Genomic DNA, 17,512 nt, shown 5'->3' with positions numbered 1-17,512 from the left:
AACTGGTTAGACCATAAGCTGTTGTCCACCCAGCAAATGACTTTCAACCAATCATGTGGCCAACGTCCACCTAGTCCAATAGATTGGCCCCACCATAAGGATCATCTTGTGCGAAATTCAGCCCCATCCACTTATCAGGTGGGCCACAGAACAAAATACAAGTGTGGTCCACATGATGAGTGGATAGGGTTGATTTTTACGTAAGATGATCCTCATAGTAGAGCCAGGTTGGATGATGCATCACATGGCATGTTGTAGTATATAAACATTAAAGCAGTTATACAAATTTCTTCAGAAATTCAGAGTTAGAAATGGAGTTTTGCCAATTACTAGATTCCTTAAGAGAGTGTGAGCTTTGTAGTTTGTTGGCTCAGTCAGGTTATCTAGGTGGACAAGTGGCTCGTTTGAGTCGACTCACACACACATGGCCTATTCAGCTCTGAACCGGGCAATATTTCACGAGTTTTCATGGCTTTGTATTCAGGTGAACTTGTTTTGGTTACATGGTCAGGTATTTGGACCGTCCTTTTAGCAGGGCCACTGCTGATGGGCCACAATAAAAAAGTCACGAGGTGGTGGTGATCCTGACCATCCATTGAGAACCCTTCAAATGATCTATTAGAAACACAAAATCATCCATGGTCCACATTAAGTAGGAAAAAGTACAGTATAGCACTGTTCAGATTGTCTACTTGGGTAATTTGGACCAAGGGCCCGTCTATAGCAGGACCCACCAGATGTATATCACATATCCTTTAACGTTTCTGCCATGTGTATGGAAATTATGGGTGACTAATATATGGTCAGTCACTCATAATTAAGGTTTTCCTTATTCATTAGGATGTGGTATGGTTGGAAAAGTTGATACATATAGATAACAATCATGACCGTTATACAACGTGGGGTAAAACAAGCAGTTGATTTTTGACATGGCATGATTTTTGATACCCGCAAACTCTAAATGAATGTGCATATGGCATACATTAACTCAAAAGTAAACCAACTATATTATGTAGGATAGTACAATTAAGTACAAATCCCAAAAATAAAATAAAATAAAAAATAAAAAATCATATTAGATAAGAAATCATAGACTCTATCTTAAAAAATAAATAAATAAATAAAATAAAATATAAGATGACTATATTTTATTTGAAAAGCAAAAGAAATGGATACAAATATAAAGGACTTTCATGAGGCTGTCCAAAAACTACCCAACGAAAGTCATGTTACAATCCTTCAAATATAGAACATAAGAAGCATATTCAATAACCAATTTCCTTGCATAGAGGAAAATATTTTCAACCGGCTTGCTTAATTTGTTGAAGCATTTCACATTTCTTTCTTCCCAAACCGTCCTCCAAATAGCAAGGATTGCCCTTTTTACATTGCCTGGATTTAACTTTCCCTAGGTTAACCCCAACCCACTAAAAGATGGCCAACCGAATCTGGAGCAACCCACATCACCTGGAGGTGACTCAACATATCAGACTAAATCACATTTAATAAAGGGCAATGCACTAAGAGATGGTACACGGTTTCCTCATCCTTTATACACATGATGCATATGTTTGAAATAACCATAGTGAATACTCTCAATTTATCACCTATGGATACCCCTTGACCAGGTGGTGATTTCAACACCTTTGGATAACTCGAACCCTTGACCGGGTGTTGAAACTCCTGAGAGTCTACCACCGGAGCAAGAGAAAGGACCCATATTTTGGACAGTTTAATTTGAATTGATGGCATGCAGCATATGCAATTTCTTAGTAATTTATGAATGCCTGAAAATCATCTATCCCACTCTGCTCGAGCGTCAAAGGAAAGGGAAAACGTAAGTCATCCCTCGAGAGGGTTGGAAATTTGCCACGCTCAATCTCCAGCACACACATGAGCAGTTGTGACGGTCCTTTACTATGGCCTACTGATAGTGGGCTGCATGGATCATCCTGTGCTACGTATACAGTGGTGATGAGCGGTTGATATGTTAGATAGACTTTATAAGTGGTGAATGAAACTGGTAGAGGTACTCAATCTGTGGGGTGCGTTTGGATGGAATATCTATTGAATTGCAATTATCATTCAGGGAGTTATTTGATACTCTGGCAAGGTATTACACTTTATATGCAGGCATTCTGAAATTGTAAAGGTGGCATACATTAATTCAAATTAAACCAGCTTAATTATTGAATCCATTGTCGCTAGTCACAGTTCCAAAATCAGATTCGTTGAACAATCCTATTCTCTTATTTACATACACTTGTTTTTTGAACTAGGAATATTGCATATTTTTTACTTTTAACTGTCCAAAAAAATCCACCTATCCCATTGTCAGATAATCAAATAATCTTCATATTTGATTCACGAAACATCTAAGCAGGGACCCCAATTTGAATTACTTCAATGCCACGTATGCCATTTCTACACACATGCGTATCATCCATCACACTCTGCTAGAGTATCGAAGTGTCCCTTGTAAGTCCAAACCACCAAATTAAAATTCAATGTGGGCTCTTCATGCGAGGATGTGGAACATATGTCTGAGAACCGGGCCATTCATCAGGTAGGGTACACTGGAACATGTCATGGATTAAGGAAAACGTTGGTCCACTGTTCAGGTGAGCCAAAGTTGTATGAGAAAAATGGACAGTAAAAAAAAGTCCACCCATGTTTACAGTGCGGACTACCTGATGAACGGACAGTATTTTTTATACGTGGACTGTCTGCCCATGTCCCATACCTTCACAGGAGGGATCCCTCTTTGAATAAAAACCCAATTGCAATTCAGTCACTTTTCAAGTAGGACATGAAAGAATATGCAATGGCAATTTGAGGACATCAAAGGCCATCAAATTTCTATTGTCTTCTTGTGAATGCATGTTTGCAATTCAATTCATGTGGACGCCCAAACACACCCTTAGAGAATCTAATATTCTAAACGGGAAGCTTCTATGACGATGATCTGCATGTTCAAATGAAAGCTGCCAAGGGCATCCTCAAACAAGCCAACTTTTCACACGTGTGAGGAATCCAAGCTTCTCGAATGGGCCACGAGACAGTTACATTGACCCAAAAACAAGATTGATTTTCTCATCAACCTGCACGTGTGGCCCACCAGATGAGCAGAACCAACTGGCTTTTAACCTGAAGAATCTACACTGGGGGGCCCATTTGATGAGTGGTCTGGATCTCAAACCAAGTTAGCATGCTTGAGAATGACTGCTAGAAAACTGCACATAACTCGTTTCTAGTTCTACCAAAAAAAAAAAAAAAAGACACTTCGAATTCTACCTGATTTTTGCCAGGACCTGTCTTTAAAATATTGTAAGAGAGATTTTACAACAATCAGCTTTCAGTTTGTTTAAGTGGGGCCCTTTTCCAGTGATCCAGACTGTTAATATTGCGGCCCACCGTGTATAGTTCATGCAAAAAAAGAAAAAAAAAAATCCCAGTTGAAAATCTAAATCCTTCAAATAAAATAAAGGCAAAGTACTCTGTATATAGGATCCTTCAAAGTACAACACAAAATCCAGATTGAACACATTTCTGTGGACCATCAGATGAGCAGACAAGCCTGATTTAAGTCCCACACTATCTATATGGTCCACCTGACGATCGACCTGCATCTCACAGATTTGGATCTTGCAGATTGGTACTTGTAGTAGTGATTCAATGACTTTTCTCAGTTACAAAGAATTCAAGGTCAAGAGAATAGCTTTACAATGCGTAGAAGTTGTGCTGGAAAAGACCATCTAGTGTCCAGTACATAACAGTAACAAAGCACATTTCAATTAAGAAGAAGAAGAAAAGACTGGTACAAAACAAATAAAAGAATGAAAAAATACATCAATGATCAAATGATTTTGTTCGGCACTCCACCTCTCCCTCTCACTATAAAATTCAGGTTCTCTTTATTGGTTACAAAGGATGCCATCCACACCATCCTTCCAAAAATTAGACAAAGCTGCTTCTTAAATCTACACTTTCGGCATTCATGCAAATGGCAAAATTGTGGGCCCGCTAAAACTGTCGCACAAATCAAGACTGTTAATGCCTGTGTCAAAATTCGCTCTGCTGGTGATTTTATAATCCAGTTTAGGAAGCTAAGGTGCCGCAGCAGCATCATCTTCCTCGGTGGGCCCCACAGTCATTGATGATCCAGTCTCACCAGTGTCTGCCCCCCTGTAATTGTACTTCTTATACACCCTCTCTTTGTTTTCCTTCCACCAGTCTTCTGCCTTCTTCTCTGCAAACTTTCTCTTGCTGCAAAATGCATTGGAAACAGATCAAACACAGTAGCCGTGAGAACACGTGCGGTTGGAAACTATTGTGAAATTGCATAGGTAGTGCCTAAGTAATTCAAACTAAACTGCCCCAAATGTATACATATCATTTTAGATGCATCATGAACCAAAAATTACTTTTATTTGGTTGTCCAGCTATTAGATTGATGGACATTTATTGGTTGGTTAAAATGAAATAAATCCAATGGTCGCACTTAAAAAACAAGCATCCATGAATCTGAGGTTAGGATTGTTCAACCAAGCTGGCCTTTCTATTTAAACTTTAGCGACAGTGGATTCCAGAGTTTAGTCAGTTTAATTTGAGTTAATATATGTCACATATACCACGTCTAAGTGCCTGCATATCAAGTGTGATACGCAGCCAGAGTATCAAATAATTCCCGTCTTTAATGTCTTGTAGAGAGTATGATCTTGGTGAATTTACAATTTCACCTTCAAAAATGTCGAGGCAATTCACAAAGAGGGATTGAAGAGGCAGTTCACCGTACACGTGGCAATGAGGCACACGATCCTAGCTACTCATCAGGTGGGGCAAGCCATACTTGTACGTTGAATATTAGACTGTTGGTCATATTTTCTGGGCATCTCACGTAGAGCTGTCAATGGGTAATTGGAACCATGGGTACCTGATGGACCTGACCTGATTTTAATGGGATCTAGGTCCCATTAAGAAATCAGGTCGGGTTTGGATCTCACCTTTTGGACCCAGTTGGATCGTGTTTCGATCAGATCCAATTAGTTGTAATGGTAAAATTATGCTTCTTTTGTGTGTGTGGAGAGATAATATAGATATGGACATGGATATGGATTATTCTAGCAAAACAAATGGGGTTTCACAAGCCACACACGTAAGAGGGACTATTTAAGCACCATGCATGTGTTAGAGTGGCATATGTGTCCCATCTAATCCATCCATCGGATGGGCCCAACATGTAAATGCTCTTCTTTGTCTAGAACCCAACATGAAATCTAGATCAAAAGACCTAATGAGTACCCGACCCGACAAGACTTGGTATGAGTATCATAGGACTCAACCCACACCTGACTTGTTGATAGCCCTAGTCCCGTGCACCTGAGTGAAGCCGACTGATTCTTTCAGCCAGGGCATGTTCATGGTGGCCTCCTACCTGATTGATGCATGCCCACGATGCACCTAGGCCCACTGTATGGCCCAACAAAACAAAGACCCATAACCCACCGTAGGCCCAACATGTGCTGATTTTTGGGCTGATTATTTACAGATTTGGAGATTATAATTTACTATTTTTGAGAGATATGGGGTTTTGATTTAAAGATATGATGGAAGATATGGGTTAGATTTAGAGATTTGATTGCTTTCCATTAGACTTTTTGCCATATGAAGAAAGAAAACATTAGTTTATAATAAATCGTGATTGATTCTCTTAGTTGTGGTGATTTCAGTTAAGGAGATCTATAAAAGGGGTAGTGGTGTTAGAGTTGGTAGATTTGAATTTTTTTCTAAGTGTGGTTTTTTCTTTAAGCTTTGTAAGAGAAAAGATTGATATTAATAAAAGTTCTCGTTCTCTCCCTCTCTACTCCATTGTTCTTGTGATTTTTTATTTTTTTTATTTTTTTTGCAAACCCACTATCGAGATCTCATTGACTCGATAACCAGGTTGCACCATTTTGTTATCAGAGCGGATTGTCTTTGGGAATTTTCAACTCCACGTCATCTCCTAATGGTATCGAAAGAGGTGACACAGGAAGAGTTCGCACATGTAGCTCAATTGATCCGCGCACTTGTAGAACAGGTAGATAAACTCACACATGTGGTAGGCAATCTCACTAGTAAAATCAAGGAGCTCCAACGTGGAGGGAATTCGAAGACCGAAGTTGGAGCATGTGGACACATAGGGGAAGGTCCGCACCAAAGTCCTAACCGACAATAGGTTGCCCCACCTTATGAAGGCACCAATGATCGAATCCTTTGATTGTTGGAACGTGACAAAGAACCCAAAATTAAAGTAGAAATTTAGGGGGAAAAAATGAAGCAATCCACGTAGTCAAATGAAAAGTTGACATATGAAGTGATCGATGCATTAACATTAGACCTACACTTGACTTCACCGATGGATGAATCGATGGATCCAATGATAATGACAGTCATAGACATGCAAGTAGGTCTCAATACTCAAATTGAACCATCTTTGCAAAAGATGACAATGGCATGAAAAATAGGGCAAATGTTTCAGGATCCACAAAGAACTTTAAAGTTAAAACAAACGAGTTGGCACCCACAAAAGTGTTGGCAAAAAACACATCATTTACAATGGACTCCAACAAAAGTCATGCCAAGCATCATCAACTTCCACCAAAGAAGTACATGATTTGTTGTAATCCAAAGGTTGATATTGGTTTCCAACTCAAGGATGAGTTCTTTCGAAGCCAGGGAGACTTGATGCAGGCCCATGACGCACTTAGGCCGACAACCCACTTAGGCCCATCAAGGTCCACTGTATAGCCCAACAAAACATAGGCCCACTGTAGGCCCAACATATGCTGATTTTTAGACTGATTATTTACAAATTCGGATATTATAATTTACTATTTTTGGGAGATATGGGAGGTTGATTTAAAGATATGATTGAAGATCTTGGCTAGATTTAGAGATTTGATTGCTTTTCATATTTGCTTTTCATTAGACTTTTGTCATATGAAGAAAGATTGGATTAGTTTGTAATAAATTGTGATTAATTCTCTTAGTTGTAAAGATTTCAATTAAAGATTCCTTTAGGATCTATAAAAGGGGATAGTGGTGTTGGAGCTGGTAGATTTGAATATTTTTTTAAGAGTAGTTTTTTCTTTAAGCTTTGTAAGAGAAAAGGTTGGTATTAATAAAAGTTATCTCCCTCTCTACTCTATTGTTCTTGTGAGTATTCTTTTTTTAATTTCTTTTCAATTTAGGTATAGAGATCTCATTGACTCGATAACCGGGTAGTGCCAATGATGAATGGCCTGGATTTCTTAAACATGTGAGGTGGTTTGCTTCTTTAATCTCCTTGGCATTTCTCATCTTCCATTGGAAAGAATATGATCTAAAATTACAACCTTCATTGGCACAAAATTGTGTTATTGTATAACGAAAAAATAGAAAAGATGGATGTATTAAGTAGTCAGACTAGGTGCCGATAACAATTTCCTTAAAGATTTGGTTGAATTCCAATTAACTAAAGCACATAAATGAAGAGAGCTTTGCTAAGCGCATACGCTTGTGCAATAAAGCTCATGTACACCCCACACATGCCAGCATGGCACATAGATGTGAGATCTAATCCACGTGTCACTGGTTCAACCTTCTACATGTTTTTCCAATAATAAATCCGGTCAACTCAGTATGCGATCCCCAACATTGGAATCAGGTGGATGGGTTGCAAACTGTGACTATGGCCCTGATCGGTGGATTAACCTCATTCTTGGGCTAGGGCATCAACATAGTGGTTCCTTTCTCATGGATGGATTGGATCTCAAACCTATCATACCATTCTGACACGTGTGGCATGTACATGAGCTTTATGCACATGCGTGTGAACTTAGCAAAGCTCAAATGAACAAACACATATTTTCTCACGAAAGAGATGAAAATCGGAAAATGCAAGATGTTAGGTTAGCCATCTATTCATGAAACTTCAAAAAGAAACAGCCTGGTTAGGTGAATACCTGAATTTGACTCGTTTGAAAGCTCTGGTCCCGTTTCGACGTTGAATGAGAGTTACATAGACACCTGGCTCGAATTGCTCAATCACTTGAACTTCTCCTTCATTACCACAGCTCACCGTTGACACTCTAGGCGATCTCGAGTCATTCTCCATCTTCTGGTTAGGCATATCCTCCTTGGCATCAGAAACACTCGATCTGTCTTCATCGGCATTCTGTGGTAAGTCTGTAATCCCTCCACCATCACTACAATGATCTGTCCTATCATTGATCAAGAGAGATTTATCTAATGAACAATCAGCTGCCAAGGAAGAGCTTTCCAATGTCCGGCTCTCACTGCTCTTCAGTAAATCTTCTAACTGGGTATGTGTGGCACTTAAGTTGTGAATGTCATAAACCTCTGGGGGTATTTTCTCTGTCATCTCACCCAGCTGAATACCAGGTAAAAAAGTAACAACGGAATGGAATAATTAGCAAGTGTTGGCATCCTTTGTAAAAATACAAAGCATAAAGGCATAGAATAATGTTGCACCGAACTATTAGGCTCCACAGAAGCTCTTAAATGTATTCATTTGAATGCATGCTCAGCGGGAATAGATCTATGTTGTTTGCAGATGACATAGTTTTGATTGACAAGACAAAGGAGGGTCAGGGTGTAAACACAAAGCTATATTTATGGAGAGATGCTTTAGAATCTAAGGGGTTTAAAATTAGTTAGGCTAAACAGCGTATATGGAATGCAATTTTAGTAATAATAGGAGTGAAAATGAGGAATTAGTTAAGATTGTTGACTGAGAAGTCTCCCAAAATGACAACTTTTGACACCTTGGGTCAATAATTCATTGGAGTGGAGAGCTTGAAAAGGATGTTGCCCATAGAATTCAAGCTGGTTGGAATAAATGGAGTTGTGCCTCTGGTGTTTTATGCGATTGTCATGTACCACTCAAACTGAAAGGGAAATTTTATAAGGTAGCTATAAGACCGTCTATGCTTTATTGGATAGAATGTTGGGCAGTTAAAGAACAATATTTTCATAGGATGAGTGTAGTGGAAATGAGGATGTTGAGATGGATGAGTGGCAAGACAAGGACAGAATTAGAAATGAATGCATTCAAGGGAACTTAGAAGTAAGCACCAGCAGATAATAAGAAGAAGGAAAGTACACGTAAGATGGTTTGGTCATGTGCAACAGAGACCAAGAACCAAGCCAGTTAGGAGTGAGTTGGTACAAGTTGAACACTCTAAAAGGACAAGGGGAAGTCCTAAAAGGATGTGGATGGAGGTAGTAGGAAAAGAATTGATGACCTATGGTCTAATTGAAGGTTTGGCCCTTGATAGAGTAGAATGGTGGAACAGGATTCATGTAGCCAATTAATTGGGATAAGGCTCAGATGATGACGATGATGATGATTTGAATTCATGCTCAATGCATGAGACATTGCAGAATGTCATTAACATTAATTACACCGTACAAAAACAAAGTGAAAGATAAGCATAAAAAGGTCATCTGAAAACACTTGGAATACAAGGTGCGGATAGCTAACACAGGGAAAGCAATGGAGTTGCAACATTGCCATACATAATGCTACCACCATTCTGATCTGCTTTGGATGTCCCCATAGATTGGGATGGTTCAACTTTTATTTTGGGGCAGCTCAGGAAATGAGAACTGCACCAGGCAAGTTCCTGTTTTCTGCACTTTGTGTCATGAATCACTAGTGGAATAAGAATGTCTCACTAGTTGTGCCCTCCCCTACACACACACACACGCACACACATAGACACACCCATGCACACTCACACACGTGCACACATGTATATCAATGTGTATGCATGTATTTACCATAACTTAGAAAATGCATATTATATATTCAAAATAGATAATTTGGTAATGACTGTAACTTCAATGATGTAATGACTGTAACTTCAATGACTTGCAAAGGCTGAGTAAAATACCTGGCCCGCTAGAGACTTGAGAATTTCTTTCACAACAGAATGCCTAGACGACTCCTCAGCCACAAATGAAGCAGCTACTTTAGCTTTCTTTTCCACTTTCTGCAGCTCGACATCTTGAAATTCACACTTGTGTCTCAGATTTTTAACCTAGAAGACACTCAGTACATCAAGAAGAAACTAAATTACTACCACAAAGTAATTTAATAATTGTGCTCACATATCATTTCCCCATGAATCAATTGGAAGACATCTGGGAAAGTAAAGGATGCTTTTGGATGTACCCAAACGGATCACCAAATGAAAATTTTGGCAAGACAAATGGTTATCTGTTCAACCAAGCATTTGTGGCAGCACAGAAAACCAAATAGCATTATGCGGGAAATGGTTTTTCCACCTTTTTTCCACACCAAATCAATATCACAGTGTGTTTTAGATCCTGCCAAGAACGCATCAGATATTAATGCAGGCAGAAAAGGATCCTGCATGCCTGTACTTCCAGGAACATTGAAACGTATCAGCGAAGTTGTGGGTGGAAAGGAATTCGTTACTTACTTGGGCATGCAACTTCAGGACCTCTTGGTTTAGAAGTTCGTTTGTCTTCTTGAGGCTGTCAATGATGCTTTTAGAATATACAGGAGTTACAGAGTGAGGAGGGCTTGGCCTCCTAGAGTAAGGTGATGCAGAACTCGAACTGACTGCTGGTTGCGTCACTGATGTAACGATTGGTTTCAAAGCATTTTGAAGTACACTCAAGGAACTTGGAAAAGCAATATCTTTTAGCTGTAACAGCGATGGAACTTGGGGCACTCGTAATAGGGAAAGCGAGTCAGTTTTAGGCCCCTGCTTGATCGATTTCACTTCAAGATACTGTACAGGTTCTGTGTTAGGAGATAACAAAATCCTCGACAACCTTATTTCTCCCCTTTCCAACCTCTCCCTGGTGTCAATATAGCGGCGGGGGGCTACAATCTTGCTATTGACAGCCGATGAAGCACCAACTTCCGATGCTTTAAGCTTTGCAAAGCAAGCATCACATACACGGTGTGGTTTGCCCGGAGTAGGAGCCAATGCAGCTTTAAGAACCTTTCTGGAACTGCAAGCATGGCAGTGAACAAGTCCACAATTATAGCAATTGTGCCTTTTCCGAGTAAATCCAAATGCCTGACGACACCCTGAGCAGAGTGATTGGTCTGCGCCAGAAACCCACTTGTGAATGCATATAATAGCAGTGAAATTCGAGCCGCAAGATATGCTTTTAACGTGCCTGTCTTTTAAAGCTTCAACAAGTGTAGGCGTTTTCCGATCTTCGATGTCCCCATGTCCCAGTCTTCCATTGGCACCATGCCCCCATGTGAATACTTCGTTTCTTGATGTTAGGGCGGCAACGTGGCATGCACCACAGGAGATTTCGTCGACCAATTCACCCATCAATCTATCTTGTACTAAGCAAGGTACCTTACCATCAGAATTTGGATTGCCCAGCTGGCCATAAATGTTACTTCCAATTGTAAAAACATGCCCTGATGTAGTGAGGGCAACAGTAATACTATGTCCACAGGCCAGCTGGTGGAAGTTGTAGTCAATAAGTGACGAGACGCAAGTGGGAACCAACTGTGCTTTCTTGTCCCCATGACCCAAACGGTTTTTATCACCATCACCCCATGTGAACAATTTTCTAGATCCAATGTTTCCGCCGTTCTGTCCTATAACCTCTACAATTGCGGCTGTATGCCATACTCCACAGGCAACCTTAATGGTCTTTAGTCCGCTCAAGGATTGAACTTCTCTCGGGTACCAACAGCTTTCTCGATCACCATGGCCCAAAACACCAAACGTCCCATCGCCGAATGTAAACAATTTTCCGTTCGAAGTTGCTAAGGCCGAATGCCATGTACCACATGCAACAGACAGCACTTGAAATCCTTCTAAAGGACCACATAATCTTTTAGGTATCCAGTGGCTGACACTGGTTCCATGACCGAGAAGTCCAGCATTATAGGTACCATCTCCCCAAGAAAATAGGTCACCGGCCACCGATACAGCACATGTGTGATACTCACCACATGCAACATAGTCCATGTTACTGACTGCCAAAGTCTCCACAAGTTGGGGTCGGACACGATCCGTTTCTATTCCATGGCCAAGACGTCCTCCAGACTCATCACCCCAAGTAAATACCTCACCTTGCCTTGTCACTAGAGCAGCATGCCTAACACCGCAAGCAATCTGATGAACATCCAAAACCACGTTTGATTCTAAGGGCTTAGGAAGTAGCACATCAGTTTTTGAACAGATAGGATTTCCAATTCCATCAGCTAAACTCGCATCACACCAAACCTCTCCCCAGACATAAACATCACCTAAAGATTCACAGTCATCAGGTCCAGATCCTTGACTAGAATAGCTAGGGGCAGCACTTGAAACACTAAGACGGCCATCTCCTGCGTTACTTGCTCTTGGTTGCATATTTGCACGGTCCGACCCCACATCTGAACTCACCAAATTCAGAGTAGGTTCCCGAGAAAAACAATCAACGAAGGAATTCGCGTTAGGACTACGAGCTATACTTAAAGGAACCTCTACTTTTACGCTGGAAGGATGACCATCTTGAATGAAGTTCCTGCCATCCTGGAGGGAAGATAAGAAAAAAAAAAAGAGCTATAGTTACAATAACAAAAAACATAGGGACTTTTATCAGATGATGAAATTGTTATGCATAAAAAATTTTAAAAAGAAAAGATAACTGGATAAACGAATAAGAGATTCTGTAACAAATGGTTCGTAAGTTAGGTAGCTCACGTCAAAATGACCATGAGTCTTAGAACATCTATGTCGGCCAGTAGAAATCAATGCCTTAAGACTTGCAATCCAGACCTCTGCCTCAGCTTTGTCTTTGCAAATCTAGTGAGTACAGATAATAGAAGGGAATTATCATAATTTAGAACTTATCATCAACTAGTCAATGTTCACTTTCATATTAGAATATGAAAAGGATAAATGCTTATAATTTCACTTACCAGATCAAGAGATCGTTCACCATTATTATAGAGAAGAGAAAATGACAAATAGTCCTTTTCAGGGCATAAATATCTCTTAAAAACAGCCTGCAGAGTAGGATAAGCCAATAGAGCACCATATAAAAAGCCAGGTGAAATCATTTACAATCATTAAAAAAAATAAAAAATCATGAGGCCTGCAGCAAGGTTAATCTCACAGTTCTCTGTCCCGGGATAATACGTGAGACCGAAGACAACTTCAAAGTCCTTTCCCCTCCGTGCGAATACCAAATCAGTGTCGTTTCATCCTGTGAATATAATAGTACATTAAAAAGAACTGGTTAAGCCATGCTACAACAACGCCAGAGCATGCACACACATACTGACCAGATATCTAGAAGAGAATTCAAATGCCTTGAAGCATTTATGCTTAGCAAAATTATGCATAAGTTTAGCAGAGAATTTTCAATCATATACACTGAAAGTTGGTGTTTACTGCTAGTTTTAGTTGGGATATAACTTGAAATATCGGACATCAATCAAATGTCTGTATTTGATGCAACCGCCACATACAAATGGAATATCGAACAAACATAAACGAAAAATAATTTGTATGCATGAGAGAAATACTGTCTAAAATAGAAGATTCATCAAAGCCTGATGCATGTCGTTAAAGGAAACATTACCATAGAGCAATGAGTTGAGAAAGAATAAATGTATCTACCTTGTTGATTAAGCAATTAAATATACAGGAATGCTCAATCAAGATGCCTCATCTTCTTGAATCAGAAAGTAATGCACCAACATGACACGTGTGCAGGATCTGGGATGTCCATCAGATGGTCCCCCGGTGCATGTGTCCAATCCTAAAACTAGGGTAGTCCACTCATCAGGTGAGTGACACATTACCATCGGTTATCATTTTTCTAAATGTCCATTTCATTCTACATGTATTTCCCACCTGATAAATTGATCTGTCAGATTTTTGGGCTGAGGAACATTCCATGTGGGAACCACCCTGCCAATGTCCTAAAACACACACCCATGTGTCACCTTGACACATGTGGTGCATTTATATTTCATTTTTGAAGATGTGGTGTCTGGAATTAGCATTACTCAAATAAAAATCTCTTAGATGTATCCAAACAATTGAATGTTGTTTTTTTTATAAGTAACTCAGAATGCCAATCTTCAGGCACCAAGTCCATGCATATGACTAGAAAATATCTTGACTATTGTGGAAATGGAACATGGAAGAAAAGGAAGCAGGAGGGGAAAACAAAGAAAAAAGAAACAGAAAATGATGAAAGTAACTCAATACCTATCTTCAAAATAACAACAACAACAACGGTAGTAGTAGCATTATATATGCATCAGCACACATGTATGTCTGTCCGCATTCCATTCTCCTCTTTATTCCAAGTCAATCATGTCAGAGTCTACGTATTGTGGACATGATGCCTTGCATCCATGTCTCAGCAAAATAGGCCAGAAACTGAAAACTATTACAGACTGCAAAATAACTTAAATCTCTTAATTGAAGGGGAAAAAAGGGAAGGTACTCACAAGAGAAATTCTGAACGGACAAAACCTAGGCTTCCCTTTTCGACTATACTTGATTAACTGAGTACCCTTCTTCAAAGCAATGAGTCCCTTCAAAAGAGACAAATGAAAATATTTTAAGCAAAACAAAAGCATCCAGAAATCATGAGAGAAAAACCCTGCTAGTTAAAGTATGCAAATACACACACACACACACACACTAGAAAGCTAAAAATTACTTGCATGCTAGCAGTATGAAATTTTCATTTTCTTTTGACATATATATCAGCAATGAAAGAGAAAGTCAATCTTGATCAACAACTGTCAATCAATTCAGTGCATATGGCACATCAAAATGCAAAAAAGGACTACTTTCAACTTCAAAAGTGATTCAATCATTTCCATTTTTCATGAATAGATTGTTCAGATGCACCAGAAAAGGTGGAACTTGAGTCAATAATGAACAACTTTAAATGCATATCATTATGTGTAAAAAAAAATAAATATACATAATGCACCTCAGAATATATGAACAGCCACAAAAAGCCAATCAATTTTTTTCAGATCATGTTTGATAAAATTCAACCAGACCTCCATCAAGGGCTTTCCAAAGGACAGTCAAGACTCTCCAGTTTATGGCTGCTTCTCCATGGTACCAATTGCCGTTCCAAAGGAAACAATCCATGCATAACAAATACAAGAAAATTCACCACCTCACGATTTCATATGCAATTCCAAACCAGTGTTTTAAATCACTACGCTATGTAGTGTATAGCTTACGCTATGTAGCGTAGCTTAGCCTAAACACTATGTAGTGTAGCTTAGCCTAAACACTATGTAGTGTAGCTTAGCCTTAACACTACACAGCGTAGCTCGTGAAAATGGCTTAAGTTGCGTGTAGCATACGCTCCATGATTAATTCGCATATGCTACATACTACATAGCTCACATTACAAGTTATTTTTCACTATACCATTAAAATCAATTAACAATTTTAATTATTTGTTACATTTTTTCTATTTTCAATAAAAATTAGTTAACCATTTCAATGCTTTTAGTAAAATAATATAAGTAGTACATTAAATCAAAATTATTATTTTTTGCTCTTTCTTTACCTTTATATTTAATCATCGCTTGTTCTATTACTTCAGGTTGTGTTTGGTTGCACCAAATATCCTGAAATTTTGTTAAATTTCATTATTAATTGGTCTAATTTAGTACAGAATATCATGAAATTGATACAACCAAGCGCAACCTTGATTAAAAACTTAAAAGTAGTGTGTAGCTTATGTTACACACTATGTAGCTCACGCCTCATACTTTAGAGGGGTGAACGCTACGTTACAAGCAATCCGCTATTTAAAACATTGTTCCGAACCAATGCACCCTCGACACGAATTGCAATCATTGGTCTAATGATACCAATAAAGTGAATAACCAAATTGAATTTCCTTCCTTGGAATACATATCAAGAGTCTAGGCTCCATATTTTAACTACATTACTTTCAATGTGGGCCCACAAGGAACAGTACTACCAATCAATGGAAGCTCATTCATTTTTGTTCTTTCCTCTCTATTAACTGTTGTTCGCAATCCAAAGGCTCCATTTGGATGCTCAATCGAATTGAATAACAATAATTCAATAGAATGAGGGCAGAAAAGACAAAAGCGGGGCTAGCCCACAAATCAAAATCAAGATCCTTTCAGGCCCAACCTGAAACGCATCGAATTGGAATCTGGGTTCAATTGTCATTACGGATTAAAGCCGTCCCACCCTACTTTCGTCATTTCTTCAATATTGAATTGGATCATTGCAATTAAACGCAATCCAATCATCGAACACAACATAAGCATGTGAACAACAGATCCATCCGTTGAGAAAACTTATATTCCAACATGAATAAACAAATGCAATTCGAATGAATTACGATTGGACAAAAACAAGGAAGAAAAGGAGAAAAAGGTTAGAAAGCGAAGAACTAACTTGCTCGACCTCACGCTCGGAATGATCTGCCATTCCATCTTCGGTTCCCCAGTCTTCTTCATCAAATTCCAATCAATCTTCGAAAATAAAAGATCGGACGACAGAGAAAGAAAAGAAAAGAAATCAGAGATCTTCCTTTGAGAGCTCAAGAGATCTCTGAATGATCGAATTCCGAAAAGAATCTTCCCAAATCAGCACTGATGATTTTGTCGGAGAAATTCAACGGATCGGATCGATTGGAGAAATGACGAGTCTTTTTTCTTATATCCAAAAACGCTCAAATAAATAAAAATGAAATTTTTTACTGATAAGACTTTTATGTTAGTTCTGTACTGTTTAAAAAAGGGTGGTGACTCATCCTCCTCACACGTGGCACTCGTGTACAGTCATCCAAGCCGTCCAATTGTGGGTCTGATTGGGAATAGAGAATATCTAGTCAAACTGATCAAGAAATCCACACTGTTTCGTGTGGCCCACATGAGTTTTGGATCCGCCGGAGTTTTAGAATCCTGTCCTACTGTGGTCTTTTCAAAACAGATGGACAGACGGAGTGGATTTGACAAGACTCGGGTGTGGAATGACGTTTTGGTGCACTCTAGAAGCACATGGCACGTGTGGACAGTGTACTCATTTATCTGAACCGTTCATTCGGCTTTGCCTACTGATCATGGTCTACCACGAAATTTTTGTAGTGATTCGAGGATTTTAACATCCAAACCTTGGACTTTATTTTCATAGCCGTCAGTTTTCCCAGCCAAAGTGGACTATATTGAATAGGCCATTGATATTGATCGCTGGACCTTTCTTTATCAGGTCAGCAATTTTTTTAACCGATTGGATAGAAATTTTCCTCTGATTTGTTTGTATTTTACTACAATAGCCTGCTAAGGTTTTTTGAACCTAATGTACGGTCAAGATAGGTGATTTAACAATCCCCTTTCTCAAAAAGCACGCACGCCCACCAACACTCCATGCGCGCAAAGACCACTTGACTGGGCACACTCGGGCGCGCGCGCAAATATACATACATGTATGTGTGTTTGTATGTGCGG

At 39.2% G+C, this 17,512-nt stretch overlaps 1 protein-coding gene across 6 annotated transcripts; it reads right to left on the bottom strand.

Moving 5' to 3' along the window:
• Positions 1-3,668: 3,668 nt before the first annotated feature.
• LOC131237759 (PH, RCC1 and FYVE domains-containing protein 1-like) lies at positions 3,669-16,743 on the bottom strand. 6 transcript variants are annotated; one of them, XM_058235721.1, is made up of 9 exons: positions 16,461-16,743; positions 14,501-14,587; positions 13,153-13,242; positions 12,956-13,042; positions 12,711-12,839; positions 10,491-12,566; positions 9,939-10,085; positions 7,986-8,413; positions 3,669-4,266 (listed from the first exon to the last, which is right to left on the bottom strand). In XM_058235721.1, exons 1-9 carry the CDS (start codon positions 16,491-16,493, stop codon positions 4,107-4,109), a joined length of 3,237 nt encoding a protein of 1,078 aa, XP_058091704.1. In that variant the 5' UTR covers positions 16,494-16,743; the 3' UTR covers positions 3,669-4,106. The 6 variants fall into 6 exon arrangements, with proteins under 6 accessions (XP_058091704.1, XP_058091698.1, XP_058091699.1 ...); XM_058235715.1 differs by having other exon boundaries at positions 12,738-12,839; XM_058235716.1 differs by having other exon boundaries at positions 12,738-12,839; positions 16,470-16,743.
• Between the last annotated feature and the right edge of the window lie 769 nt (positions 16,744-17,512).

This window comes from Magnolia sinica, chromosome 2, assembly GCF_029962835.1.
Source record: "Magnolia sinica isolate HGM2019 chromosome 2, MsV1, whole genome shotgun sequence".
NCBI classification, from domain to species: Eukaryota; Viridiplantae; Streptophyta; class Magnoliopsida; order Magnoliales; family Magnoliaceae; genus Magnolia; species Magnolia sinica.
This window is presented reverse-complemented; position numbering and strand designations above follow the sequence as displayed.